This window comes from Fulvia fulva, chromosome 2, assembly GCF_020509005.1.
Source record: "Fulvia fulva chromosome 2, complete sequence".
NCBI lineage: Eukaryota > Fungi > Ascomycota > Dothideomycetes > Mycosphaerellales > Mycosphaerellaceae > Fulvia > Fulvia fulva.
This window is the reverse complement of record NC_063013.1, coordinates 6152669-6176658: the sequence shown is the minus strand read 5'-3', so window position 1 is coordinate 6176658 and position 23990 is coordinate 6152669. Positions and strand designations below refer to the sequence as shown.

General features: G+C 48.8%; 5 protein-coding genes across 5 annotated transcripts; 2 read left to right on the top strand and 3 right to left on the bottom strand.

The window, feature by feature from the left end:
• Positions 1 to 10146: 10146 nt before the first annotated feature.
• CLAFUR5_03623 (uncharacterized protein) lies at positions 10147 to 11404 on the bottom strand (the record flags this gene model as incomplete). The annotated part of the gene is made up of 3 exons (XM_047902771.1): positions 10147 to 10997; positions 11053 to 11096; positions 11151 to 11404. The coding sequence occupies 3 exons, from the start codon at positions 11402 to 11404 to the stop codon at positions 10147 to 10149; spliced, it is 1149 nt and encodes a 382-aa protein (XP_047757432.1).
• A 2599-nt stretch (positions 11405 to 14003) lies between these two features.
• Positions 14004 to 14324, top strand: CLAFUR5_03622 (uncharacterized protein; the record flags this gene model as incomplete). The annotated part of the gene is made up of 2 exons (XM_047902770.1): positions 14004 to 14231; positions 14283 to 14324. 2 exons carry the CDS (start codon positions 14004 to 14006, stop codon positions 14322 to 14324), a joined length of 270 nt encoding a protein of 89 aa, XP_047757658.1.
• A 2120-nt stretch (positions 14325 to 16444) lies between these two features.
• CLAFUR5_03621 (Choline transporter-like protein ctl1) lies at positions 16445 to 18766 on the bottom strand (the record flags this gene model as incomplete). Its single annotated transcript, XM_047902769.1, has 2 exons — positions 16445 to 18660; positions 18754 to 18766. The coding sequence occupies 2 exons, from the start codon at positions 18764 to 18766 to the stop codon at positions 16445 to 16447; spliced, it is 2229 nt and encodes a 742-aa protein (XP_047757659.1).
• A 729-nt stretch (positions 18767 to 19495) lies between these two features.
• On the top strand, positions 19496 to 21554 carry CLAFUR5_03620 (Cleft lip and palate transmembrane protein 1; the record flags this gene model as incomplete). The annotated part of the gene is made up of 2 exons (XM_047902768.1): positions 19496 to 21091; positions 21147 to 21554. The coding sequence occupies 2 exons, from the start codon at positions 19496 to 19498 to the stop codon at positions 21552 to 21554; spliced, it is 2004 nt and encodes a 667-aa protein (XP_047757433.1).
• A 149-nt stretch (positions 21555 to 21703) lies between these two features.
• CLAFUR5_03619 (Adenylyltransferase, mitochondrial) lies at positions 21704 to 23653 on the bottom strand (the record flags this gene model as incomplete). Its single annotated transcript, XM_047902767.1, has 1 exon — positions 21704 to 23653. One exon carries the CDS (start codon positions 23651 to 23653, stop codon positions 21704 to 21706), a length of 1950 nt encoding a protein of 649 aa, XP_047758846.1.
• Positions 23654 to 23990: the final 337 nt, after the last annotated feature.

The window sequence follows — 23990 nt, the reverse complement described above, 5'->3', positions numbered from 1 at the left end:
CTTTTCTACTATCTTAAGGCTGTATTACTAGACTAGGCCTTATTCTATCGCTAGATCCGCCGCTTTCGCGTCTTGTAGCTATATTATTAGCGCCGAGGCCTTCTTGCCTTCTGGCCATTTCCTATAGAGCCAAGTCGCCTTCTGGATTAGAGAGTTAAGAGTGACCGGGTTGTCCTCTTAGAGAGCGCGTAGGTAACCCTAGTTAGTTAGGTCAAACTCCTTAGGCATGTCGTAGACTAGGATCGTGAATTGTTTCGTTAAGACCTTCGCTAATGCCGCAACCTTAGATGCCTACTATAGCTATGCCTCTAGGTACCTCCTAGTAGTAGTAGAGCTAGTATAGATCTATAGAGTACCGTTAGACTATTAGTTCACTACGACCACCCCTAGTTAGTTGATTCGTTAGGCGAGCTCCTTATTCGATAGCTTCGTAACTTCGGCCTAGTCTTCCTTTACTACAATACGGATCGTAACTGTATCGTACATTAGGCGGGGGCCTAGTATCGATGCCGCGACCGATACCTAGCTATAGGGGTGTTGATTCCGGGTGGGCTTACTAATTGCCTAGGACGTCGTCCTTATTTCTTATTGCCCTCGGTGATACGACAGTATAAGCGCCGTACGTAGCTAAGTGATCATTACCTATAGAGACCGGTAAGGGAGCTGATCGTTAGTTTCTATACTTTTTACGTCCTCTATAAGTTGCTACTAGTTGTCTTAGGGGGGCTTCGCCTATAGGGCCGTAGGCGCCGTTAGTGCCGTAGCCTAGGCTACTATTACCTAGGAGTTGCCTAATGTAGCTAGGCACCTCCGCGGCGTTTAGAGCTAAAGAAATAGGGTGAAGAGAGCTTTAAGCTGTCCAGATTGAATAAGGTAGAACTCCCTTAGTCCTAGTCCTAGGGGCAGTGGCCTGCTTTGTATATCGTTAGAATAGCCTTAATAAGAGCTTTCGAATGTGTCTTGTTTTAGCGTAGAGATCGATCGCTTTCTTCTATTAGTATACCTCCCTCCGGGTCCAAATCGAGTACGGTTCTCTTCCGTATATATCTATACGAATGCTTACGTTACGATCAAGCCCTATAAGTAGATAACGCTAATATATACCGTACTATACTACCGCGATATAGCCTAGGCGACCGTGTCTATATTAATACTAAGAACTAGAAGTCATTACGCCTAGCTAAGACGCTTAATATTAAATAGTTTAGACCGGTAATAATTACTACCGCGCTCGGTAAGAATACGTATAGTATTACCCTACTAGAGACGATCCGCGTACATAACTCCTTCTATTTAAATCTTCTCCGACCGGTAGATCTAGAAGATAACGTACGACCGCCGCCGATCGAGGTTACTAATAAAACTAGTAATACGTTCAAGACCTAGGAGGTTAAACGCGCCCTAGATTCTAAGACGAAGGGCAGAGGCATTACTATACTAGTGAAATAGAAGGGCTATTTAGGTAGTAAGTCTACCTAGGAGCCCGCGAGCGTAGTATATAAGGATATACCGAAGGCAGTCGTAGACTTTAAGTATAATAACCTAACTAAGTCTATACTGATTAACTTTTATCCGCTAGAAGATTAGATTCCGAATAAGACCCTAGTCGATATAAGACTAAACGCGAACGTAATATATCTAGTATCTTAGTTAACCGTAACGGTATAGCCTCTACGTAAAGATAATAGCCCTATAGCTCTAGTTTAGGATAACTATACGCCTAATACTAACGATAGCTATATTAAAAGGGTTTAGTACCTATCTCTAGTAAGTTATTAGAGCTAATAGACAAAACGAACGATATAGACGATAATAAAGCTTTCGCGTTTACGCTAAGAGAGATTTAAGGATATATACTTCGAGACGAAGGTATTTTAGAGGGGGGGTAGTGTTACGGCCGCTCCGCAAGTGAAGGATTCGAATCTGATCACGTGACCCCTGGTCACGTGATCCGAATGACTAAGCTCGGCCCGATACCGACGCCCGACCCCTCGGCCTTTAAGTATAGGCCTCGTTCTTAGACTCTCTTCTCTCTTTAGCTATCGACTTCGTTAATACTTTACCCTTGTACTCTCGTACTATAGTCTCGTGACACTATAAGGCCTATATACCTTCGTTAGACTCTCCGGTAACTCTTAGCTAGCTCTAATACTAGTAAAGGACTCGAACCTCGATAAAGATATAACTAAAACTTATAACCTTATTCGTAACCGTAACCTTGCTCGTAACGTTATACTTACTTTATATAATACTAAGGACCTTAACCCTAGGTACCTTAATACCTTAAGATTTCGACTTCGAGTCGACCTTAACCTTAATTTTACAAAAATGTACTAATAATACTACCGGGTATATACTTAAATCCCCCCCTTATTAACTACTAAAATATAGACGACTAACTACCCTAGTAAGTAAGGGCGCGCGTAGTAACCCTACGATAGCTTACGCGTAGGTGTATATACTTACTAGTCCGCGGGCCGTAAAATATATATAGTAATCCTAAAAGATAATAAATCTAAAATTCTTAGATTCTCGTATTTTTACCTTATAGAGAGATTCTTCGTAAATCCTACCTTCCTACTAAGGTCGCCTCCTAAATATATATATCTTAGTAGTACCCCTATATACCCCTACTACGTAATTAACCGTTAAAGATTAACGAGATTCGATACGCAAATTTCAGGATCTAAAGGGGCCCTCGACTTATTAATACTAGTATCCTAGTAAAGTTAAATTTGTACGCTCGGTAGGTTACGAAGCGCTCGCTAGTAAATCGAGCTTCGGTAAGCAAATCGCTAGACGCTAAATACTCTATTATATAGGTATTATTACTCTAGGATATAAGAACATTACCTCCTAGTAGATTCTATATATTGCCTCGCTATAGGCTATAGTATAAAACGCGAGGATATTAGCCGACTTTAGTAGCGCTATTAAGAGACTAATAGGGTATAGGAGACTTATTAGTAGAGGTGTATACGAGGGCCTAGGAATCTTTTAGCGTAGTCGTAAGTTACTACTAGTATAACTCCTCGATAATACCTTACTAATTATAAGATATAGTACGGTAAAGAAGAATTATACTCTATAGGTTTGATATCTCGCTTTACGGGATTATATATAAGGCATAATACTCGTATTCGTAGCTTTTCTACTACTAGTAGTCTTCTATAACCTGCTTTACTACCGAGCGGGCTATACTACCGAGCGGGCTACTTTTGCTAAGAACTATACTACTTCTACTTTAATTACGACGGTATCTTAATACGACGACATCCTATAGAATCGTTACTAGGAGGACAATTCCTCTTTAGATTCTTCGCTATCTAGCGAGTCTACTTGATAGATACGTACGTTATGCCCCGACTCGCTATATCGCTTATAGCGTCGTAGCCTTAGTAACTTTTTAATAACTACGCTTTATATACGGCGGCTAGCCGGCTCTTTACTTCTAGTCCGTTAGTATCCTATCTCTATATTACTAGCTAAACTATATAGTTCCGCTAGTATCTATTAGAAGTAGGACTTCGAACTAATATTACGAATATGTTCTAGGTTAACGAGGTCGATAGTAAAGGCACTAAGGCGCTAGAAGCTCCCGTCGTAGGATCGTAGGTCTATAAGTTCGTTAATAGAAAGGAGTTATAGTATATTATAATCGATCTTATCGATCTTAAGCTATTTTCTATAAAACATCAACTTGTTTAATATAAAGCGATAGGACTTTAGAGTATTAACTTAGTAACCGGGCGAGCAAATATAAGTAAACCTTTAGGATTATATACTAGACCGGGGTACTCGACTAGGAGAAGAATCATTAATAGATTAATAAGCGAGTTAATCCGTAGGTAAGTACGATATACTATTATAGTATAGACCTAGGCTAGATAATATACTTATAGGTAATACCTACTTATTAGTCGAACATATACTAAACCCTTAGTATTCTAAATAGTTTGCCTTTCCTATATTATTATAGTGTCTAATGCTCGTTCGCGGTACTTTTATATAGCGGGTACTATACCTAATAGTACTCTATAGTAATCTCGTTATACGCTTATTACTACTTATCGTCTTTAGAGTCCTTAATAGTATTACCCGTAGCCTTAGGTAGATAAGATTCGACCTTAGCTAGGATCTTACTAAGAAAGCTTAGTAGTACTAGCTCCTCCCTATTTATATATATCGATAGGCTAAATAGAACTTTATTTATTATCTTGATCTACTCGTACGCGAGCCTTACCGCTCTCCTTACCTCCTCCTTTGCTACTTCTAGATCTCCTAGCTTAACCTTAATAGTACTTTTGAGTACCCTAATCTTCTTATACGAGCGGCCGAAGTCAATCTCGAATACTAGTATAAGCTCTAGGTATAGTATCTTCCTCGCGCTTATCGTAAAGGAATTCGCTAACTCTAGGTATAGGTCTCCTTATCTACTACCCTCTATAGCCCCGAAATCGAGGCGAAGCTTACGGATCTCTTTCGCCTTATCGATACTAATTATCTTATACTACTTTATTAACTAGTTGCCCTAATTCTCTCTTTTCTAGACGTTACCGCGGTAGCCTAGAACTTATATACCCTTAAAGTAGAGAACGAGTTTGTTAATAGAGTAGTAGATCTTAAGAGTTTCGGCGCGGATCTAACGTTATATATAAGAGAGGCCGAGGAGGAGGGTTCTAGAGTAGGCGTAAGACTTAGCCGCGAAGTTAAAGTTATCGTTAGAAGGGCGAGTCCGGCGGGATGAAGTAATAGTATCGTCGTCGATAGTAAGAGGGATACCGTTAGGTTCGAGGAGGGCGAGCTCGTAGATCCTATTATAGAGCTCGCTAGGAAGGCGGAGAAAGTAGTAGGCTATTATAATTCCGTTATAGTGTTACCTAGTAGGCTTAGTAGTAGTGTTTAAGTAGATACTATTAATTAGATAGTAGTTAGTAATAGTCGAGTCCGGTATTATAGTAGTTATCGAGGGAATAGATTAATAAGAGACGATTTAGAGGGGAGCGAAGTCAAATCAGATATATAAATCAAGAGTTATTTATAAGAATGACGTAGGTTACGTAAGTTCTAGAGAGGTGAATACTAAAGCCCCTTTCTAAATTTAGACGTACGAGGATACTATCTACTAACCCTTCGCGGCGGGTACAAATACCTAGGCCTCTAATACGTTCACTCGTAATATAGTAAAGGTAGTATTGATTAGATGACTCTAATGTCACTTATAGGTAGAGGAGTACGAAAGTGCTAAAGAGCGATAACTAATCTAAGGAACGCGGATTCTTATATATATACTAAGTATTATTACGGTCGGTAAGAGCGTCTTACCCTATATTACTCTTATCCCTAAAGGATAAACAACGCTATTAGAGTATACGTTACGGACCCGGAGGAGAAGCGAGAGCTAGAGGGCCTAATAAGTAAGGAGCTAGTAGATAGGATTGGCTAGAAGGAGATAGTAGAAGCCAAAATCGAGCCTAGAGGAGTAATACGCCTCTTTATAGTATAGGAGACAGACCGACAAAAGCTCGAGACCCTTAAGGACTAGATAGTTAAGGTAGCGAGGTCGGTAAAGGTCTCTTACTAGTAGTTTACGATAATAGCCTATAGGGTACTAAGGATCTTTAGGGTAGAGAACGACCTCGCCCTACTCTAGATATAGAACTAGAACACCTTACCGGGAGTACGCTTTACTAAAGCAGCGTAGCTAAATAGGAACGTCGAAGCTACTAAGACGTACTCCTCTCTAATCGTCTAGATAGCTACCGCGGAATAAGCGAACTAGGTCCTAGAAGGAGGACTATTCTAGTAATACAAACGCCTCGACACGGAGATATATAAGAGCAGCTATAGAGTACTCTAATGCTTCAACTGCTAATAATACGGCCACATCGCGCTAAAGTACACCGAGAAGACCCCTAAGTACCTATACTACGTAGGACCGTATTAGGGGAAATAATACCTACGGGAGGAATCGAGGTACGCGTACTACGGCCGTAAACACCCGGTATACTCGAACTAATGCCCTATAAGGATAGTAGCGTAAGAAAAGGCCCGCTAGGCTAGGGTAATAACTCCGGCGAGGTACTCTATACTAACGCTCGGCAATTCCTAGTATAGAGGATTCGAGGCCGTAAAGAGGAAAAGGATAGACAAAGCGACACAAAATATATAGTAGAGCACTTACCCGCCGCCGGGACGCCTAAGGGGGCTATAGAGGGCGGCAAATAAAGCTAGATAGATACGAATCTTTAGGTACCCCCTAACGACCGAATACTAACTAACCTAATAGGATAGCGCGATAAACAAAGGAGCTATATAGCTAATAAGCACCCTAATAGACCTTATCCTAGCTAGTCCGTAATACTAACATAAGCCAACCTTACTATTATATAGTATAATATTAATAAAAGTAAGGATAAGGTTCAACTCTACTTCCTCTAGGAACTTAACGACTAAAGGCATTATATCGTAGCGATATAAGAGCTATAGCTCAACCTATATACTCGAAGACCTACTACCTATACCGACCTACGGTACTATATAGCTATCGAGGGAGGCATAGGCTATACCCTAAGGACATATATATACGTTAGTAAAGTATTACGTACGGACGCCTAGAAGGTAATCTCGTACCCGGAAGGGAGTTAAGGAGACATTACGACTATCTAAATCACTACGAGTCAAGGACCTATCTAGATATATAACGTCTATAACCCTCCTCCTTAGGGAAGAACGAGTAGAGACCTCGGCACGCTAGTACGACTTGACTAGGTACTCGACTAAGGGGACATAAACTATATCCTCCTAGGCGACTTCAACCTCTACTACCTAACGTAGGGTCTAGAATTCACCCCCTCTTACGTATATCTAGGTAGTAAGCTCCTAGAGATTACGGAAAGTAGGGACATAGAGCTCGTAACCCTAAAGGGTATAGAGACGTAGAAGGTAAGAACAAGCGCGAGTACTATCGACCTATACTTTCTATCGAGGGACGTAGTAACAAGGCTAGTAGAGTATAGACCTAACCTTGCCCTAGAGGCAGGGTTAGACCATATCCCTATCTAGATAACAATAGCGACGGGGATAGAAGAGGAGCTTCGGGGTGAAAAGCGCCTTAACTAGAAAAAAGCTCCCTAGGAGGAGATCCGGAATCTGCTTAAATAGTACCTAAATAGCACTAGTATTAGGGAGACGGAAGCCGAGCTTAATAGTACGGCAGAATAGATAACAACGACGATATAGTAGGCGGCCGAGGAATATATACTAGAACTAAGGCCCTCGAAGTACTAGAAGCCCTTCTAGACCCTAGAGTACTTAGCTAAAGTCAAGGACATAAGGAGGGCAAGGCGAAAATAGACGAAGGAGCAAAGCTAAGAAGCGTAGGACGAGTACTAGGAAGTAAGTTAGGCAAAGAAGGCCTAAATACGACGAGACAAGCGATAAGACTAGAGGGTAGCTATAGGTCTTATAATAGAGAACCCGGAGTAGATATAGCGGCTTATAAAGTAGGTAAGGGCCGGAGACGGGGACAGGACACTATACTTCCCCCTAATCTAGGATACGATAGGTATAATATAGATAACGTCGGAAGGGAAGGCGAAGGCATTCGCCGACCACTTCTTTATAATATAGTTAACGGCCGACCTAATAGATATAGAGGGAACGATCTACCTAGAGCTACTCGATATATACTAGACAGTAGGCGAGGAGGAGATAAAAGGAGATTATAGGAAAGCTAAAGGGCTGTAAGGCCCCGGGACCCGACGGTATCCTAAACCTCCTCCTTAAAGAATATAAAGAAGAAGTCGCCCTATACCTCGCCGAACTATTTACGGCTTGCCTACGTAAGGGGTACTACCTACGGCTATTTAGGCGGTCCCTTATAGTCGTCCTAAAGAAGCTATAGAAGGAAGACTATATAAAGCTAAAGTCCTATAGGCCGATCGTACTCCTAAACATAATTAGAAAGATACTAGAGAAGGTCGTAGTAAGAAGAATTATATAGCTCGTCGAGGATAATAACCTACTCCTAGAGATATAGATAGGTAGTAGGAGTAAACGAGGTACCCTAACGGCTATAGAGCTTATTACCGAACAGATTTATACTCTCTAGTACTATAGACGGAACAGGGTTACATTACTATTGTCTCTCGATATCTTAGGGGTATTCGATAACGTCTCCTACGAGCGACTCCTCTATATCCTACGGTAAAAAGGAATCCCGCGGTAGGTAACAAGTTTTGTAAACTCCTTCCTTAAGGAGAGAATAACGTAGATTGTCCTTAGGAAGCGTAAGGAGGGCAACCTTATATATATAGAATACGGGATCCCCTAGGGCTTAATACTATCCCCGATCCTCTTCTTAATCTTTATAGCGGACCTAATCCTACTACTTACCTTACTATAAACGTCGGCCTCGGGGTTTATCGACGATACGAATATCCTAGCCTAGTTAACGACGACTGAAGAAAACTACCGGCTACTTATAGAAAGACACGAGGTATACGAGAAATAGGCACGTCGACACGGCGCCCGTTTCGCCTCGGAAAAGTACTAGCTTATCTACTTTAGCAAGGTAAGAACCTACTATAATATATAAGTAACGGTAACTATCTAGGGTTACGTAATAAAGCCCTCTCCTAAATTACGAGTCCTAGGAATCTAGCTAGACCCTAAGCTTAGCTAGAACCCCTAGATTAGGAAAGCCTAGAATAGAGCCTAGGTTAACGAGGCTATAATAACTAGACTCACAACGTTAATAAAGGGAGGTACGTTTAATAAGGTAAGGATTATATACAAGACGATCGTAAAATTAGTAATACTCTACGGGGCCTAGATATAGGGGACAGGAGGAGTAGGCAAACCGATCCCGAAGCGGATAGAGGGACCCTAAACCGGACGTAGGCCGCGAACCTCAGACGGATACTAGGAGCCTACAAGACAACGCTAACGAGAGTAGCGGAGGTAGAGACAGGGTCCCCCCCGATTAAACATTACACTAAGGGAATGAGGATCCAATACGCTAGGAAGACGGCGGATTATCTAGTATAACAAGCTATTCGGGACTCTACGGAGAAGATCGCTAGGAGGTACGACCGACTGCCTAGCCTTAGGGTACGTCAAAGCCAAAAGCAAGACGACCTACGCACGTTTGAAGTCGTCAAGCGAACCCAGGAGTGGCTAGAGAGGAAGGAGGAGGAGGAAAAGGCACGGAGGAAAAAGGGCAACAAGGTAAAGATGCAAAGCCTCGTAGAGCAGGTGGCGGGCTGCCTTTGGGAACAGGAATGGAAAGAGAATCCCCTACCAAATCGAGGACCCCCAGCCTTACGCCCCTTCTAGAGACACAACTACCTACTCTACCGTGACCTAACAAGGGCCGAAGCAAGCATCGCGATACAGATTAGGTCCGAACACATCGGGTTAAGGGCCTACCTGCATAGAAGGAAAGTCCCGGACGTACACAGCCTTGCATGCCAGTGTGACTACCCGTCACAGAACCCGGAGCACATGATACTACGGTGCCCGCAATGGGTAGAAGGACGAGGCCAGTAGAGAGCCAAGGCAGTAAGACGCGACTACTAGTTAATCGTAACGGACAAGCGAGACGTGAGACGGATAGCACAGTGGATACTACAGCAGGGCTTTCTCAAACAGTTCGCGCTAGCTAGCGAGACGGAGGAGTGGATGGAGAAGAGGCGGGAGGTCAAGGGGGTGCAGACAGGGTAGTCATTAGGGCAGGCCCATGACACTAGTGTACCCTCAACAAGGAAAACACGAAAGAAGGCAAGGTTAAGAACGTATAGGAGAGGAGAGGGGGTTTTCACTCTATGATACGAGTTTCCCCTTTGTAACTAGAAGTAGGTAGTATCGCTGCATAGGCCAACAGGCTCCACAACAGCATAATGAACAATATATATATATATATTACTCTTATCCTACGCTCCACCTATAAAGTTGTTGATCTCATTTAATGCTTCTATCGCTACTAAGGCTTATCTACTCATTATCGCCCTAGAACAGAAGCAAGTTGTACTGCTTATGGCTTATGGCATTTCTGCTCTCGTAATATCGGGCTGCCATCGGTCTCTAGAAGAGGCTGTTATGCCAGCTGTTTGATCACGCGGGCTCGTTAAAGTAAAATCACGGTCAGAGTTCCGATCTTATGCTCTCGGCAGACAGATCTAGATCAGCGCCATCACATTTCTCCTTGCCCCAATGCTTCGGCCTTTCAGTTGCTGAAGGGAGAGCAGTTCCCATGACGATACCATCCTGGTCAATGGCCTCCGCAAAGACCTCTCCACACTCATAGCTAGAAGTATAAAACGTGGTCACGAAGCCAGTGCGCGCAGCCTCGCCAATCGCCCTTGGGTCTTGTTCGGGGCCTGTGCAATAATACTTCCACGAAGCAATGTCGGTCGCGCCATTCCAACTGGTATAAATCACCGTTGAGCTCTTCTCTTGTGTAATACCGTGCGCGAATGCTTTCAGAACAGGTTTTGCTTCCGCTGGCATCCCAGTAAAGTTGAATTTGTACGCTCGGTAGGTCACGAAGCGCTCGCTGGTGAATCGAGCTTCGGCAAGCAAATCGCCGGACACTGAATGCTCTGTCATGTAGGCGTTGTCACTCCAGGACATGAGAACATTGCCTCCTGGTAGATTCTGCATGTTGCCTCGCAATCGCGACAGTCCTTGGTCTGGCCTTATCCATCGTTTGAGGACTCTGGCCTTCATAGTACGTTTGTCCAATTCGACTAGCAACCCTGAGGAGATCTCGCTGGTCGGGTATGGGCCGTACGGCGGGTCCAGATTGTCTGCGCCATTGTCGAGGAATGTGATGATCTCGACTTCATCGTTGGGGGATACCCATTGAGCGTCGTGTTGCCGCGAGAAATTGAAATCGTCGAGTTTGAAAGAGGATCTCAGGCCTCCGAGGTGCCATAAGACGGAGCCGTCGTGTCCAGATATTTTGAAGATACTATCCGTGAGCCTCGCGGATACTGTACAGTCGCACACATTAGCCTCCTGTCAACTGCTTCCAAGAATATCGCATACCTAGATAGTCACCATCGGCATTCTTGTTCACTGAGTTCAGATGTCTTATCACAATATCAGCTGTACCCTGGTATATGCGAGGACGTCCAAATACGTACAAGTAATTCCATCTTTTGGGCAGAGGGCTGTCGAAGCCGTATGGCGTGGTATTACTCTCAGTGGCATTGATGTGATCGCTACCAAGCCATTTGAAGCTGACATCTCCAGAGTCAAGACCTAATTCCCGAATGCCAATGTCGGCTAGCCAGCCTGCTTCGCTCGACGTCTCTACGCCGTCGAGGGCTTTGTAGACGTTGTGCATTGAGAAGTTGAGCGCCTTGGTGCCTCCATCTACCGTATTGAACTCATGCATATTGAAATTGTAGGCATCTTTAGCGGCATGCACTTCTTTGATGATGTTGTAGGAACTGTCAAGATCTCTCCGTGGCCCTGAGCATCATATTGCGTTTGGAAGAGGATGAAGGACAAATATTGCTTGCCATCTCTCTCGAACAGACGGAAGTCAAGGACGATACGGTTGGAATACATACACGTCCCTGTCCATACCAGCTCCTAGTAGACGTAAGCGAGACGAGTAACGCAAAGGGGTCAATCCGACTACATACCCCTTGCAAATCATATATCGCCCAAACGACTTGACAGGGTTGATAAGGCCCATTCCCCGTCACATGCGAGCTGATGAGCGTATAGTAGGGTGCAACGAACCAGTATCCAGGCTCGACTTTGTCGGCTTGGTGTAAGGTGACATTGAGGACTGGGAGCCGAATCTCTGGACGCTAGAGGTTGGGCTTAGCACTGTGCCAAAATGGGCGAACGATCGCTTGCGATTTGTAGATACCGTGACGAAACTTGTCAGATCCGAGTCGTCTGTATAGCCGATGTCATATGCGGCCCTGACACATTGAAGAAGATTGAAGAGAGCAGCGAAACTGCTGAGCGCCAACAATCGCATGATTGTATCGGGAATAACAAGACAATTGTAGCAATGCTAGCAGGAAATAGAGGTGCAGCGAATGATCATGTATTCTTATCTGCAAGAGAGGCTGCTAATGCGTCAATGGGTAGTCTCATGTGACCACTGCTGGACTTACTAGCCAGATCATTCAAGACTAAACGAGCACTATCCAGTGCTAGCAGCCGTAGCCCTGACTGACATGCACGTGTCAGACCAGAGCAGATCTGGAAGAATGGTACACCGCATGGCAAAGTATAAGATCGTCAAGCCTAGCCTGCCCACGGGGAGTTTTGGGAGGGGAACGACACCGAGTTTTTGATCTCCCTTCGATCCAAGTTCGATGAATAGCTATACCCTGGTACCGGTCGAGTCGCTAGACTAAAATGATTAAGCGTAACGACCGACGAGCGCTAGCCATCCACCGTAGCGACGTGTGAGCTTGCGAACACTCGAGCGTAGGTGGTGGCGTCAGCGAGGAGGGAGTGGAGCTCTATCACCAGCCCTCAACTAGCCTTGGCGCCCGCTCTGATTGGTCAACTCTCAACTTTTGGGGTCACGTGACCTACCGCACTGTGCCTGTTGGCGAACTCGCAAACATATACTCGTCGCTAACGCCTATGTCGTCGTATAATAAGCACTGTACGTCGGGTAGCGGTAGCGTGGATCGCACGCTACTTTGCAGTCTAGAAGGGTTGGTAGAGAGCTCCACTCCGCTACGCTTACCTTTGGAGGTTCACAACCGCCAACAGCACATTTTTCGCTATTGTCACGATGTCGTCGCAATGTCGCAGTCGTCGCAATGTCGCAGTCGTCGCAGTGTCGCAGTCGTCGCAGTGTCGTGCTCGTCGCGCATCCACGTGCTCGGAACAGGATTTACCGCGCCGGAGCAGCTAGTAAGCGAGCCAATCCTGAATCTCTACGTTCTTTTTGACCAATTAGACGGCAGCTCGAATTTGTTAGCGATAGCTTTTATTCTAAAGGCCCTCTTGCTAAGCACAGACCCTCGAAGAACACCCTACGCACCCTCGAAGAAGCAACAGGGTGACAGAGTCTGATAGTTGTTCTCGCTACGGGAGCTTTACGGACATGCTCCGTTCACTCCGGCTCGCAAGCTCGCCTCGTTCACTGACGCATGCCCTTCAAGCTACCCTTCGCTCAATTACTAAGAGGTGAGCAGATCCGTTAGAGGTCGGCTACAAGAGATGTAACGTGAAGTTCAATGTGGGCGACCCTTTCCCCAGGAAGAAGGATCGATCTAGTGTAGTATAGGGTCGAAAGCGTCGTCAGCTCGAAAGCGGGAGCTCCACAACATGTCACCGACATAGACGGAAAAACAACAATGTCCTTCTTTACTCAATCAAGCAGGTCTTCGACAGCATCGTGGCGTTCCACTAGGATTTCTCCATCACTTGCTCCCTGCCCTTTGGTTGTTACCCCTCCGGACATAGATCCTAGCGACGCACACTATCATCCCTAGAAGCGTCCTCGGTGTCGATACAGATGCTCCGACACGTCTCCAAAGATCCTTCCACGCTCTGAACAATGCTTTCATGCGGGAAAAGAGGCTTTAGCCCTGCCACTAGGCGTCACCAAGCATCACCAAGAATTTGTACAGTTCGGAAACTCATGCTTATGAGGAACCCTAAGCCTATGCGCAAGCTTGTTGGCCGAGTTGGATATGCGATTTTCCCAGCTTATGAACGATCTTGACCTTTCGAAGCAACAGCGGACCCAATGTCTGTGTTCGATTAACACCTATGGGAGCTATGTCAGCACATCTGCCCGCTGTTATTGTAAGACTGCATCCACGTGCGTACGACCATGCAATGCCAGTGTAGTCTGCTGTCGTCGCGCGAAGTACCCTCAGGGCCGCAAGGGGATACCGCTCCCTCGCTACGAAAGGCTATATAACCAGCCCAAGCCTCAGTCCAATGCCCTCGAAAGACAAATCTTCACCATACGAAGTCCCCAACCTAATACACTCAACACCTCCACAATGAAGTTCTCCCTCCTCACCCTCGCATGTCTGTTCTCCGTCGCGCTGGCGGTGGACACTGAATGCAAGTTATCCAACGGCGGAGCAGCAGGTGGCCCAGCATGCGGTTGCAACTCCAACGCCAGCTGCTTCTGCGAGAAGCCAAGCGATGATCTCTCTGTCGCGTCCGAGTGCTCGGCCAATGGCAGTTGCGGATGTCCTTCGGATGAGAATGGTCATTGCGATATGGTATGTCTAAGTCCTTCTAGAGTTCGATTGACTGCCGCTGACACGACGTAGTTGAACGAGCAACCACCACCACCTCCACCGAGGATGTTCTAGGAGCCTGGCGATGTCCGACTTGCTACATAAGGTGATGGGCACAAGCCGACTGGTCGACGACATGCATGCATTTCTGTAGAATTTCCATATCAACGGTCATGTTCTGGCGTTGCGAGGTTTCACGGCGTGACAACCTCCAGCTGTGTGGCTGTCATGTAGTTAGCAAAGGGAACGCAGGATTATCAATCGGCCGCCCACGACTGAATCACTTTAGTACACATCTGTGCTTACGAATATCAACTATCGTCGCTCGTTTCTTACCCATTGTCTGAGTAACAGTTGATGCTCCACCAAGCGTGGCAACACTCATCGAAACCTCCACTCGGTCTCTCATCCTGGCTGAACATGACGTTGATAATGGCTTTGGAAGGAGAACACCAGCGTGAGAAGATCGGTCCTGCTGCCAACATGAGTGTCACAGCCACCGTAACGCGGCAGTATGCGTTGATTGTATCTCTTCCTTCTGTTTCCAGGTAGAACATTCGTTAAGCTCTCAACGCTTCATGCGGCGTCTGGCATAGACAATGGTCCACACTGTTCCCTCACAGCTCCCATGCAGCAAACCTGCGCTTGAAAGCCGTCACTTACTTTCGAGACCTTTCCAATGTTTGCCATAATCCTGTCAAAAGCGCAATCTCCCACCCTTCTTCTTCTGCTCTTCTTGTCATGCGACATAGCTATCATGGCAGCAAATACCATCGACCGCGACCTCCTCGACCTCGTTCAGCTCAAGGACCAATGCAACGACCAAGTGAAGTCTCAAATCGACATGGTCTCCAAAGCAGTCAGAGTCCTCCAAAACACCAACGATAGCCTTCGCAGAGAGCGAGACGATGCACGTAAGCTACTCAATGCTGGCCAGCTTCAGGGGGCGCAGCAGCAGGCGCTGCCACCATCAACACCGATCGCTCCGAGCACCTTCCAGCCCAGTGTACAGCAACAAACCCACCCTTTCAACCCCTCTTTCAAACCTGCTGCTCCCAGACAGCAAGTCCCTCGACTCAACGGCAGCAATGCCAGCGTCATCTCACCTCGTACATCAATTCAGCCTACTGTACCTCCCGTCAGACCACCCGAGCGACAAGATGACGAGCCATCAGCAAAACGCCAGAAACCGAACTTCGCTCCACCAACCAGAGCATCATCCAGCCAAATTACCCCGAAACCTCCATCACGGCCAGCTGCACCTCCCCCGCCCCCTCCACGGCGATACGTAGCCTGCACCATGTGTTGGACCGCATGGCGAAGGTCTGGCCGCCGAGACCGTCATCACTGCAGTGGAGACATAATTTGTGACTTCTGCCGGTCCAGAGTAGGTTCCCCCCCCCGACCCCTTCATGCATTGAACACCCCAAAACTTTAGAAGCTGACCAGAGCACTCCCCATAGGGCTTCAAGTGCGAATACCACCTCTGCAGCAACGAGATGCGATGCACAAGACCAGACTGCAGTCGTTTGCATCCAGACCAGTGGGACAGGGAAAGGGATTGGAGGAGGCATGTTGTACTACAGTAGTGATGATGACGTGGAGTGGAGCGAAGCAAAGCGCAGCCCTGGCTGTACGTCCAGCAGTAGAGGAGTCCCTTTATCCTGGTCGTTGCAGATAGACGCATGTGAAAATCGAGTGCCAGAAATAGGTGGCCATAGCATTGGCCTCTTTTTGTTGGAGCTTGTATGAGACCCTGTGACAGACGTTAGGACATCTTCCCTGGTTTTAGACCGAGCTGTCCTGGCCATGTCCAGTGGCACCTAAAATTTCAATCGCCAAGAAGGTACATAATGATCGACATGTATCCTGGCTCACAGAAGTCACTCCTTCGCGGCAGCCATGGAAGGACAAGATGCACTGGATTATGCCCACGCATTTGCAGCTACACCTTCCAACGTCAGTTTTGGCCATCGTGGTGGCTGTCAAGTCGAAATACGTACGGAGTCGGGCGTCACGAGCATACGCTCGGCCTCAGCGTGTGGTGTGAATAGCTGCATCTATCTACTTCGTGTAAGAATTGCATCGCTTCATGCTTGCATCATGGGTATCGCGCAGTCTTTGCGCCGGTCCCATATCCTGTGTCCAATAGCAGTTGCGCCTACCCTCCATATCTTGATTTCTCTTCGCATAGCTCATGCCATGCTGACTCGTCCACCTCTTGGCTCGTCATCGCCGAAAAGCTCGCCGGCTTCACGGCAGAACTTAGCCTCTCCTCTGCCTCCTGCAGACTCGCTCGCCCAGCAGATCACTGCTGCATCCACCGTTGCACCTACAACGTTCTCTATCGATCCCAGGACTGCAAAGCCGATAGAGGCAGCCACCATGCCTACAATGTAGGCGTACAGGCTGCCACGGATCCCAGCTGTGCCCTCAAGCTTGATGCTATGTGCAGCGCGAACCCATGAGCTGAAACCGAGTGCGAATGACATGATATATCGAGTTGCTTGCAGCAACAGCTTTGATAGCTTGTACGGCAACAGAATGCTTCCATTAGGCGAGGCAGGGTTGAAGTTGCGTGGTCCAAGAGTGTTGCTGGGATTCGTCCGGCTAACAAAGTTGAGCTGTGCAAGTCCACGTGCCGCGATTCCAAGTGGTTGGCTGTGGATTGCGGCGTGAGTGAGCGTCAGTGGGTTCGTGAGCGTGGCCAAACTGGTAGGGATGATCCAGTATGCACACATATTCAGCAGTCCAGAGAGTCGACCCGGGAGGATGATGAGCGGAAGTCGAACCAGCAGACTGAGGAATGTGCTTAAGCATACTGTGCCGAAAAGAGCTCCTGTCGCGTGATTAAAGCTCGCCTGCACAACCTCGCGATTTGTCGGCTGTGGAACTGCCAGTCGGTGAAAGTACCATTGGCTCACGGTGGCTGCAGTAGTTGCACGCTGTATACCGGCAAGCACGCCCAAGGTCCACAGGTATTGTAGGACGAAGAAAGCTCCGAGCCACCAGCTATTAGCATAGAGGACGAACTTGCTTGCGCCCACCCAGCGGCCTGACAGGAACACGCGTTCAAACATGAGTGTCCATGACCAGGTGAACACCACAATGCTTGCCAACGAGACGAAGCCCAGAGTGAGGAGATACGGGCTCGAGGCGATGATCTTGGTGCTGAACTCAAGAATACTGATAGCCTTCGCGAGACTGTGCCTATTCTTAACGACACTCCAGGTCCAGAGAAGCGCCATCAAAGCTGGAACGAACGAGAAGCAACGCATTGCTCGATCCTGGATGGAAGCTCCGTGCCAGGAGCCCTGAAAGCTGCTCACCAGTGGGTATATGGAGAACGAGACGAGGATGACTGGCATCGCCACGAGCATGCCGAAGACCAGGACGCGAACATAGTTCCGCAGCAGGGAAAGCCAGATCAGAGCCACGACCACAGCGATCAGTGTATCCCACACCAGCATGTTCGAATTCGACTTCAGCACCGAATAGATGGTGTCCCCGAGTGGCTGCTTGCTGGACGGTGCTGCTGTCTGGAACCAGATCACAATGAAGGCTGCGACCATCGTGAACAGTGATATCATGAAGATATTGCCCCAGAAAGCATCGTGCTTCGGCGGCTCTTGCGTGGGCAGGATCACTGTCGGTGGCACGCTCTCTGCTCGGTCTGTGGAGGGTGGCCTTGGATGTAGCATGTTTGTCTCTTCGTCTGTTTCCAGAGGCAGAAAGCTGCTCAATCGACTTGACTTGACGTGCTGCTTGAAGGGCCGGAACGCAGGAGGAGGCGAGTCTGGGTCGATCGATGGCGAAAGGTTGGCCAAAGACTCGGGTGGCTCCTCGTGGATGGTGCTGTTCAGGTTGACGTCGACAAGCCTGCCCTTTCCCTTAGAACTAGGTCGGCTCATCTCCGACTCGGGCATGCTCCCAGCTCGAGACGATGGTGGGTATGGAGCGCCTATCCTCCCTCGTGGCATGCTGTGTTCTCTATTGCGATTCTGACCCCTTTGCGTCTCTTCCAGCCCGTCAACTCCATCATCTTCCAATTCCGAGCTCTCTGTCAGATTGCTGGGCCCAAAACGTTGCCTGCTCCGCTGGAGCGCATACATGTCGTTAACTTCCCTCTCATGTTGGTCATTCGCATCCTCCTCTTCGAAGTCATCCGTCGCACTAAAGAACAGTGGCGCCTGAGGATCTTGTCGCGACAGGCGGGAAGCGAAGGGAAAGCGTGACTGCGACGCAGAAGGGCCTTGGTGGTACGGGTGATTTGGCATGCCAGGTCGTTGGACGTAACGGGAGTTGCTCATGGGTTGTCGCCGTCGGTCTGGGGGGTTTCGAGAGCGATTTCGCTGGTCATCTTGATTGAGTGATAGTCGGGCGTTGGACTGCTGGAGGAACCGCGAGGCATCTGTAAGGCGGTCGAGTTAGTCACGCGAGCTGGTAGTGACGCTGATGCCCTGGTGACACAAACGCGAAGACGGTACGGAATTGTTGGACTTACACTCGGAGAACATGATGCTTGACTATGCGATGTCGCGACAGTGCTGTCTTGTCGCGTAGGTGTGCTGGTGCAGCAGACCAGCTGCACGCACTTGGAGCTGTCGTGCCGATGACCGAGCGAGACTCGAGATAGCCGGATGCGGGTGGTGGGTGAAGACTGAGGATGCTGTGCGACGGCGAATGCGAAAGACGATATGGAATACTGTCGCGTAGTGTGAAGAGTAGAGATTCGAGGTGCGTTGTTGGGGGTTGTCGGCTTCACGGGAAGCGGCGAGCGGTGGGCGATAACAGTATTCAGGCACAAGGCGAAGTGACGCAGGCAAGCAGGCTGATGATGGGATGTCGAGCTTGGGGGCGAGATCACGAGTCACCGGTCCGCAGTTCAACCACTCACTGACCAAGCCCAAGTCAACAACAACACCGTTGCGATTGGCTGTCGAGCTTTGATGCCTGAGTCGCACGTGGATATACAGAGATCCGAGCGGATGAGTAGTTCGTAGAGGAAGAGAGTCGCCTTCGTCTTCGGTGTTGGCTGTTGGCTGTTGGCGTTGTCTGGCGATAAGCCCAATCTCCGCCTATCTGTTGATTAGCCGAGCACGTGGCTCTTCCCAGAGGCCAGAGCTTCAGTTAGCTCGCTCGCCTCAGAAATAGTTGGCCCTCTGCCATCATCTGGCCACGTACCTCATCACCAGAAACACATGGCCGTGTAGTCGATCAACAACACCCCCAGACAAACAGACGCGATGTCTGGTCAAGCGCCTCCTGCAGTGCAGCCTGCGGGTGACACTGTAGCCGCCGATCCACAAGCCGAGAGCCAGACGAACTGGCTGTGGTCGATAGGCAAGAATGTCGCCATCTTCATCCTGATCCAGTTCGCCATGAAGCAGTTCATGGGAGGCAACAAGGCCGTAGCACCAACACCGGATGCCGTAGCAACGCCAGGAGCGGATCCCATAGCCCCAGGAGAATGGAGCGCGATACCACAAGGCCTCCACCCGTTGTGGCCCACAAACACGAGCGTCGACGTTGCCATGTATATATCGCCCAGCAACATTCTGCCGCGCCTAAGCCAGCTGCCAAAAGATAGCTTGATTGTAGACGAGAAGAACTTCTCCCTTGATAGAGCGAAGAAAGACTACCGCGAGGTGCACAAGACCTTCAATGTCCCACCGAGCGTGCAGAACAATGGAACACTATGGGCACATATCTTGATTGCGCAAACAGGGGCGGAGAAAGACCCGGCCTCTCCAGCATACGATCCGGAGAAGGCATACCGCATGCATCGCCCGTTGACTTCGTACTTGGCAAAGAAGAAGGTCAGAAGGACGAGAAATCTACTGGGCGGCACAAACGAGACGGAGACAGAAGAAGAGCTCGAGGAAGCATCAGGTCCTACAGTCGCGTCATACTATCACCCAAACTTCACTCTGTCATTCGTGCCGGAGACGGGTGATGTACAATGGCCGAGCCTTCACCCTGCTATGAGGCAGTTCTACACCCTCGAGCAGACTGGAAAGCGTGACCACAGTGGCAAGAACGGATGGTATTACCCAGTGCTATACCTGAACACATTCTGGCAGCTGCGATCGCACATGACTGAGCTCAATGCCACAATCCCGCAGAAGACATTGCCAATCAATGTTGATCTCTCGACCTTGGCCAGCTGGCAATTCAGCGTGATGGCAAGCATGGACGAAGGCATGAAGGAGACAGCACGCAAGGCCGCAAATGGCGAATCGACTCCCGGTGGCGGCGATGGTTCCGAGATGGAGATGATCAAGGAGACTCTGCTCGACACCAACCACTGGCTACTTGGCACGACTGCAGTAGTCAGTGTCCTCCACATGATCTTCGAGCTCCTTGCCTTCAAGAACGACGTCAGCCATTGGCGTAAGAAGAAGGACAACGTCGGCGTTTCCGTCCGCACCATCCTTGCGAACGTGTTCATGCAACTCATCATCTTCCTATACCTCATGGACAACAACGAGAACACGAGCTGGATGATTCTCTTCGGTCAAGGCATGGGCATCGCCATCGAAGCCTGGAAGATCACCAAAGCGGTCAACGTTCGTGTCCGTGTGCCACAACCAGGAACGTACTCCGCCAAGCTTGGGCTGCCATACACCGTAGTCTTCGAGGACAAGCACAAGCTGAGCGAAACCGAAGAGAAGACCGAAGAATACGACAAGATCGCCTTCAAATACATGGGCATCGTCGCCGTCCCACTCCTAATCGCCTACGCCGCCTACTCCCTAATGTACGAAGACCACAAGAGCTGGTACAGCTTCGTCATCACCACCCTAGTCGGCAGCGTCTACGCCTACGGTTTCCTCATGATGGTAAGTACGCCCACCATCTCCCATGTCATATCAACCTTACTAACGATCTTTTAAGGTCCCCGCCCTCTACATAAACTACCGCCTCAAATCCGTCGCACACATGCCCGGCCGCACCATGATGTACAAATTCCTCAACACCTTCATCGACGACCTCTTCGCCTTCACCATCAAAATGCCTGTCCTGCACCGTCTCGCTACGCTGCGCGACGATGTGATTTTCTTTGTGTACATTTACCAGGCGTGGGCGTACAAGGTTGATTACACGCGTGTTAATGAGTTTGGACAGGGTGGGGATGATGAGGAGGTTGAGAGTAAGCAGGCGACGAAGCCGCTTACGAGTCCGGCTGATGAGAAGAAGACGGATGGTGGGGAGTTAAAGGGGGAGTTGGAGGGGAAGGTTGATGCTGCTGTTGCTGTTGCGAGTGGGAAGGAGAAGGGGGGTGCTAGGAAGAGGAGGGGGTAAGTGTAGATCACAGTGCGGTACAAGGAGTATAGAAATATGTATCGGAGAAACAGCTTGCGCTGTGTACCAAGAACGATGGGACACTACGAATGCTCATCACTCATCATCATCTCATTCAACCAATCGCCCATTTCTCCCAACCCACCCACCTAAGAACTACAACTACACTGCATAGCCCTCTGATACCTCGGCACATCCCCACAAAATCTCTCCTCCTCCCCCTTATCCCATCCCCACTCTTCCTCAAAAGGCCTCAGCGCCATATCCATGACCCTCTTCAAGATCTCCCTCTCCCCCTTCTTCTCCACGCGCTCAATCAGCTCATCCAGAACCCACGACCTCGGAATAAATTTCGGATTGACGCTCTTCATCCCCGCCAACCTCTGATCCCGCGCCTCATGGGAATCGTCCCAGTCCTCAAAGACTCTGGTTCTATACTTCTCCAACCACTTCGCGATCCGGGCACGCGCTTTGTCTTCGCCGCCGTCTGCTAATACGAGGCCAGGCAGGCCTTCGTGGTGGAAGAAGCGGGCGGCGACGTCCTTTCGTTGTGAGTCGGTTTCGAGCTCGGACATGGTGATGTGGCTGAGGCGGCGGAAGGTGTGGTTGAAGTCTAGCTCGAGGGCTTCGAGCGTGTCGAGGAGTTCGGAGTAGAGGTCTTGGAAGTCGGATTCTTTGCTTTGTTTGAGGCCGAGGCGGGCAGTCATTAGACGTTTGTATTCGGCCATGAAGACGGCTTTGTATTCTTCTCCGACTCTGTCGATGACGGTTTCGGCACGTTTGATGAGTTCATCGGCCCGTTCTTGTCGGACTCCCTTCTCTACGAACTCGGCATCATCGCACCAGTCGCCAGCACCGATTAGTTCGCCAAATGCTTCAGCCAGGCGGACGAGGTTCCACCAGATGATGGAGGGTTGGTTCTTGTAGGAGTAACGGAGCATGTGATCGTCATGGTTGGGGGTGTAGTTGGGATCGAAGTTGTCGAGGAAGGCGAAGGGGCCAAAGTCGACGGAGAGGCCGTAGATGGAGGTGTTATCGGAGTTGAGGACGCCGTTTGTGAAGGCGTACGCTTGCCAGTGGGCTACTGTCTTTGCGTTGCGGCGGGCGATTTCGCGGAAGAGGCGGGTGTAGCGGTTCTCTGATGTTTCGGCTTCGCCTTCGATGGAGTCTTTGGAGATTCCACGCTGTACGTCGGCGACGTCCTTCTCTTCTGTGGAGGGCACCCTTGCTGGTAAGTTGTCCCAGCCGCCGAAAACATCTTCAGCAACGTAGTCTGCCAGCTTCCTGATCATATCTCTATCGCCTCTTGATCTCGGTAGATCAAAGGTGCCAACCCTTATCCACGACTCAGCAAACCTTGCCACCATCGCAGCCGGCTCTGCCGTTTCTCTTCGCACCGTCTCTTCTGGGCCGAGTGTCAAGCTCAAAGCTCTCGTCGAAGGTATCCCAAGCGCGTTCAAAGCCTCGCTGACCACAAACTCCCTGATGCTACTCCTCACAACAGCCTTGCCGTCTGCGAAACGCGAGTATGGAGTCTTTCCAGCACCTTTTAGCTGAATCTCATACCGCTTTCCAGTATTCGGGTTGTTCGCCTCAAACAGAGATATGGCTCGTCCATCACCTAGTTGTCCAGCCCATTGGCCAAACTGGTATCCTCCGTAACACTGTGCCCAAGGGTACACATCCTTGTCCCCGGGCTCTTTATCTTCATCGATGGTTATGATCTTCTCGCCGGCTACCGTCTTCTTGAAATCTTCATCATTGATCGATGCAGGGTCAATAGCCAAGTCTCGTAATGCTGCTTTCGATACTCCTACTAGCTCAGACTTCTTGAACGGTTCTGGCCGTACGAAGGTATATGCTGCATTCTTCACTAGTCGTGGTCCCAGCTTCTTTCGCTCTGCGTTGTGTGATGATGCCGGTGTTGGGTATTCTTGATCCGGTGGTAGCCTTTGGGTGAATGTGTTGCTCTTTGGTAGATCCCGGATAGTATATGTCTTCTGCTCGCCATTGGCGGCGTTGCTGATCTGGCTCGTCATTTGGATTATTCGTCGCTGTGCAATGCTTCGTGGTCGCGTCCGGGAGATTGCGCGATACATACAAGACGGCTTTACAAGATGAGCAGAAACACAGCGTATTATACCGGCAGTGAAAGTGGCACAGAGCACATTATGTTGTTCGTTGTTCACTCCGCATCACATCTTTGGCGAGATCGGCATATGACGTGATGCTCGCGCCTGCCGCGTCGAGCCGAAAGGAAGCCGAGACATGGCCAGACAAGGTTTAGGTTTAGCTCCCGTCGCTGGCATTTTGCCTTTCTGGATCATCAACAAATTACAACAATTCGAGATCCATCAACCACGTACACCACATCGCGAGCGCGGCATCGCTAGCATCGCCACAGGCAACCGCACTTACACAGTCATGCGGAGACCG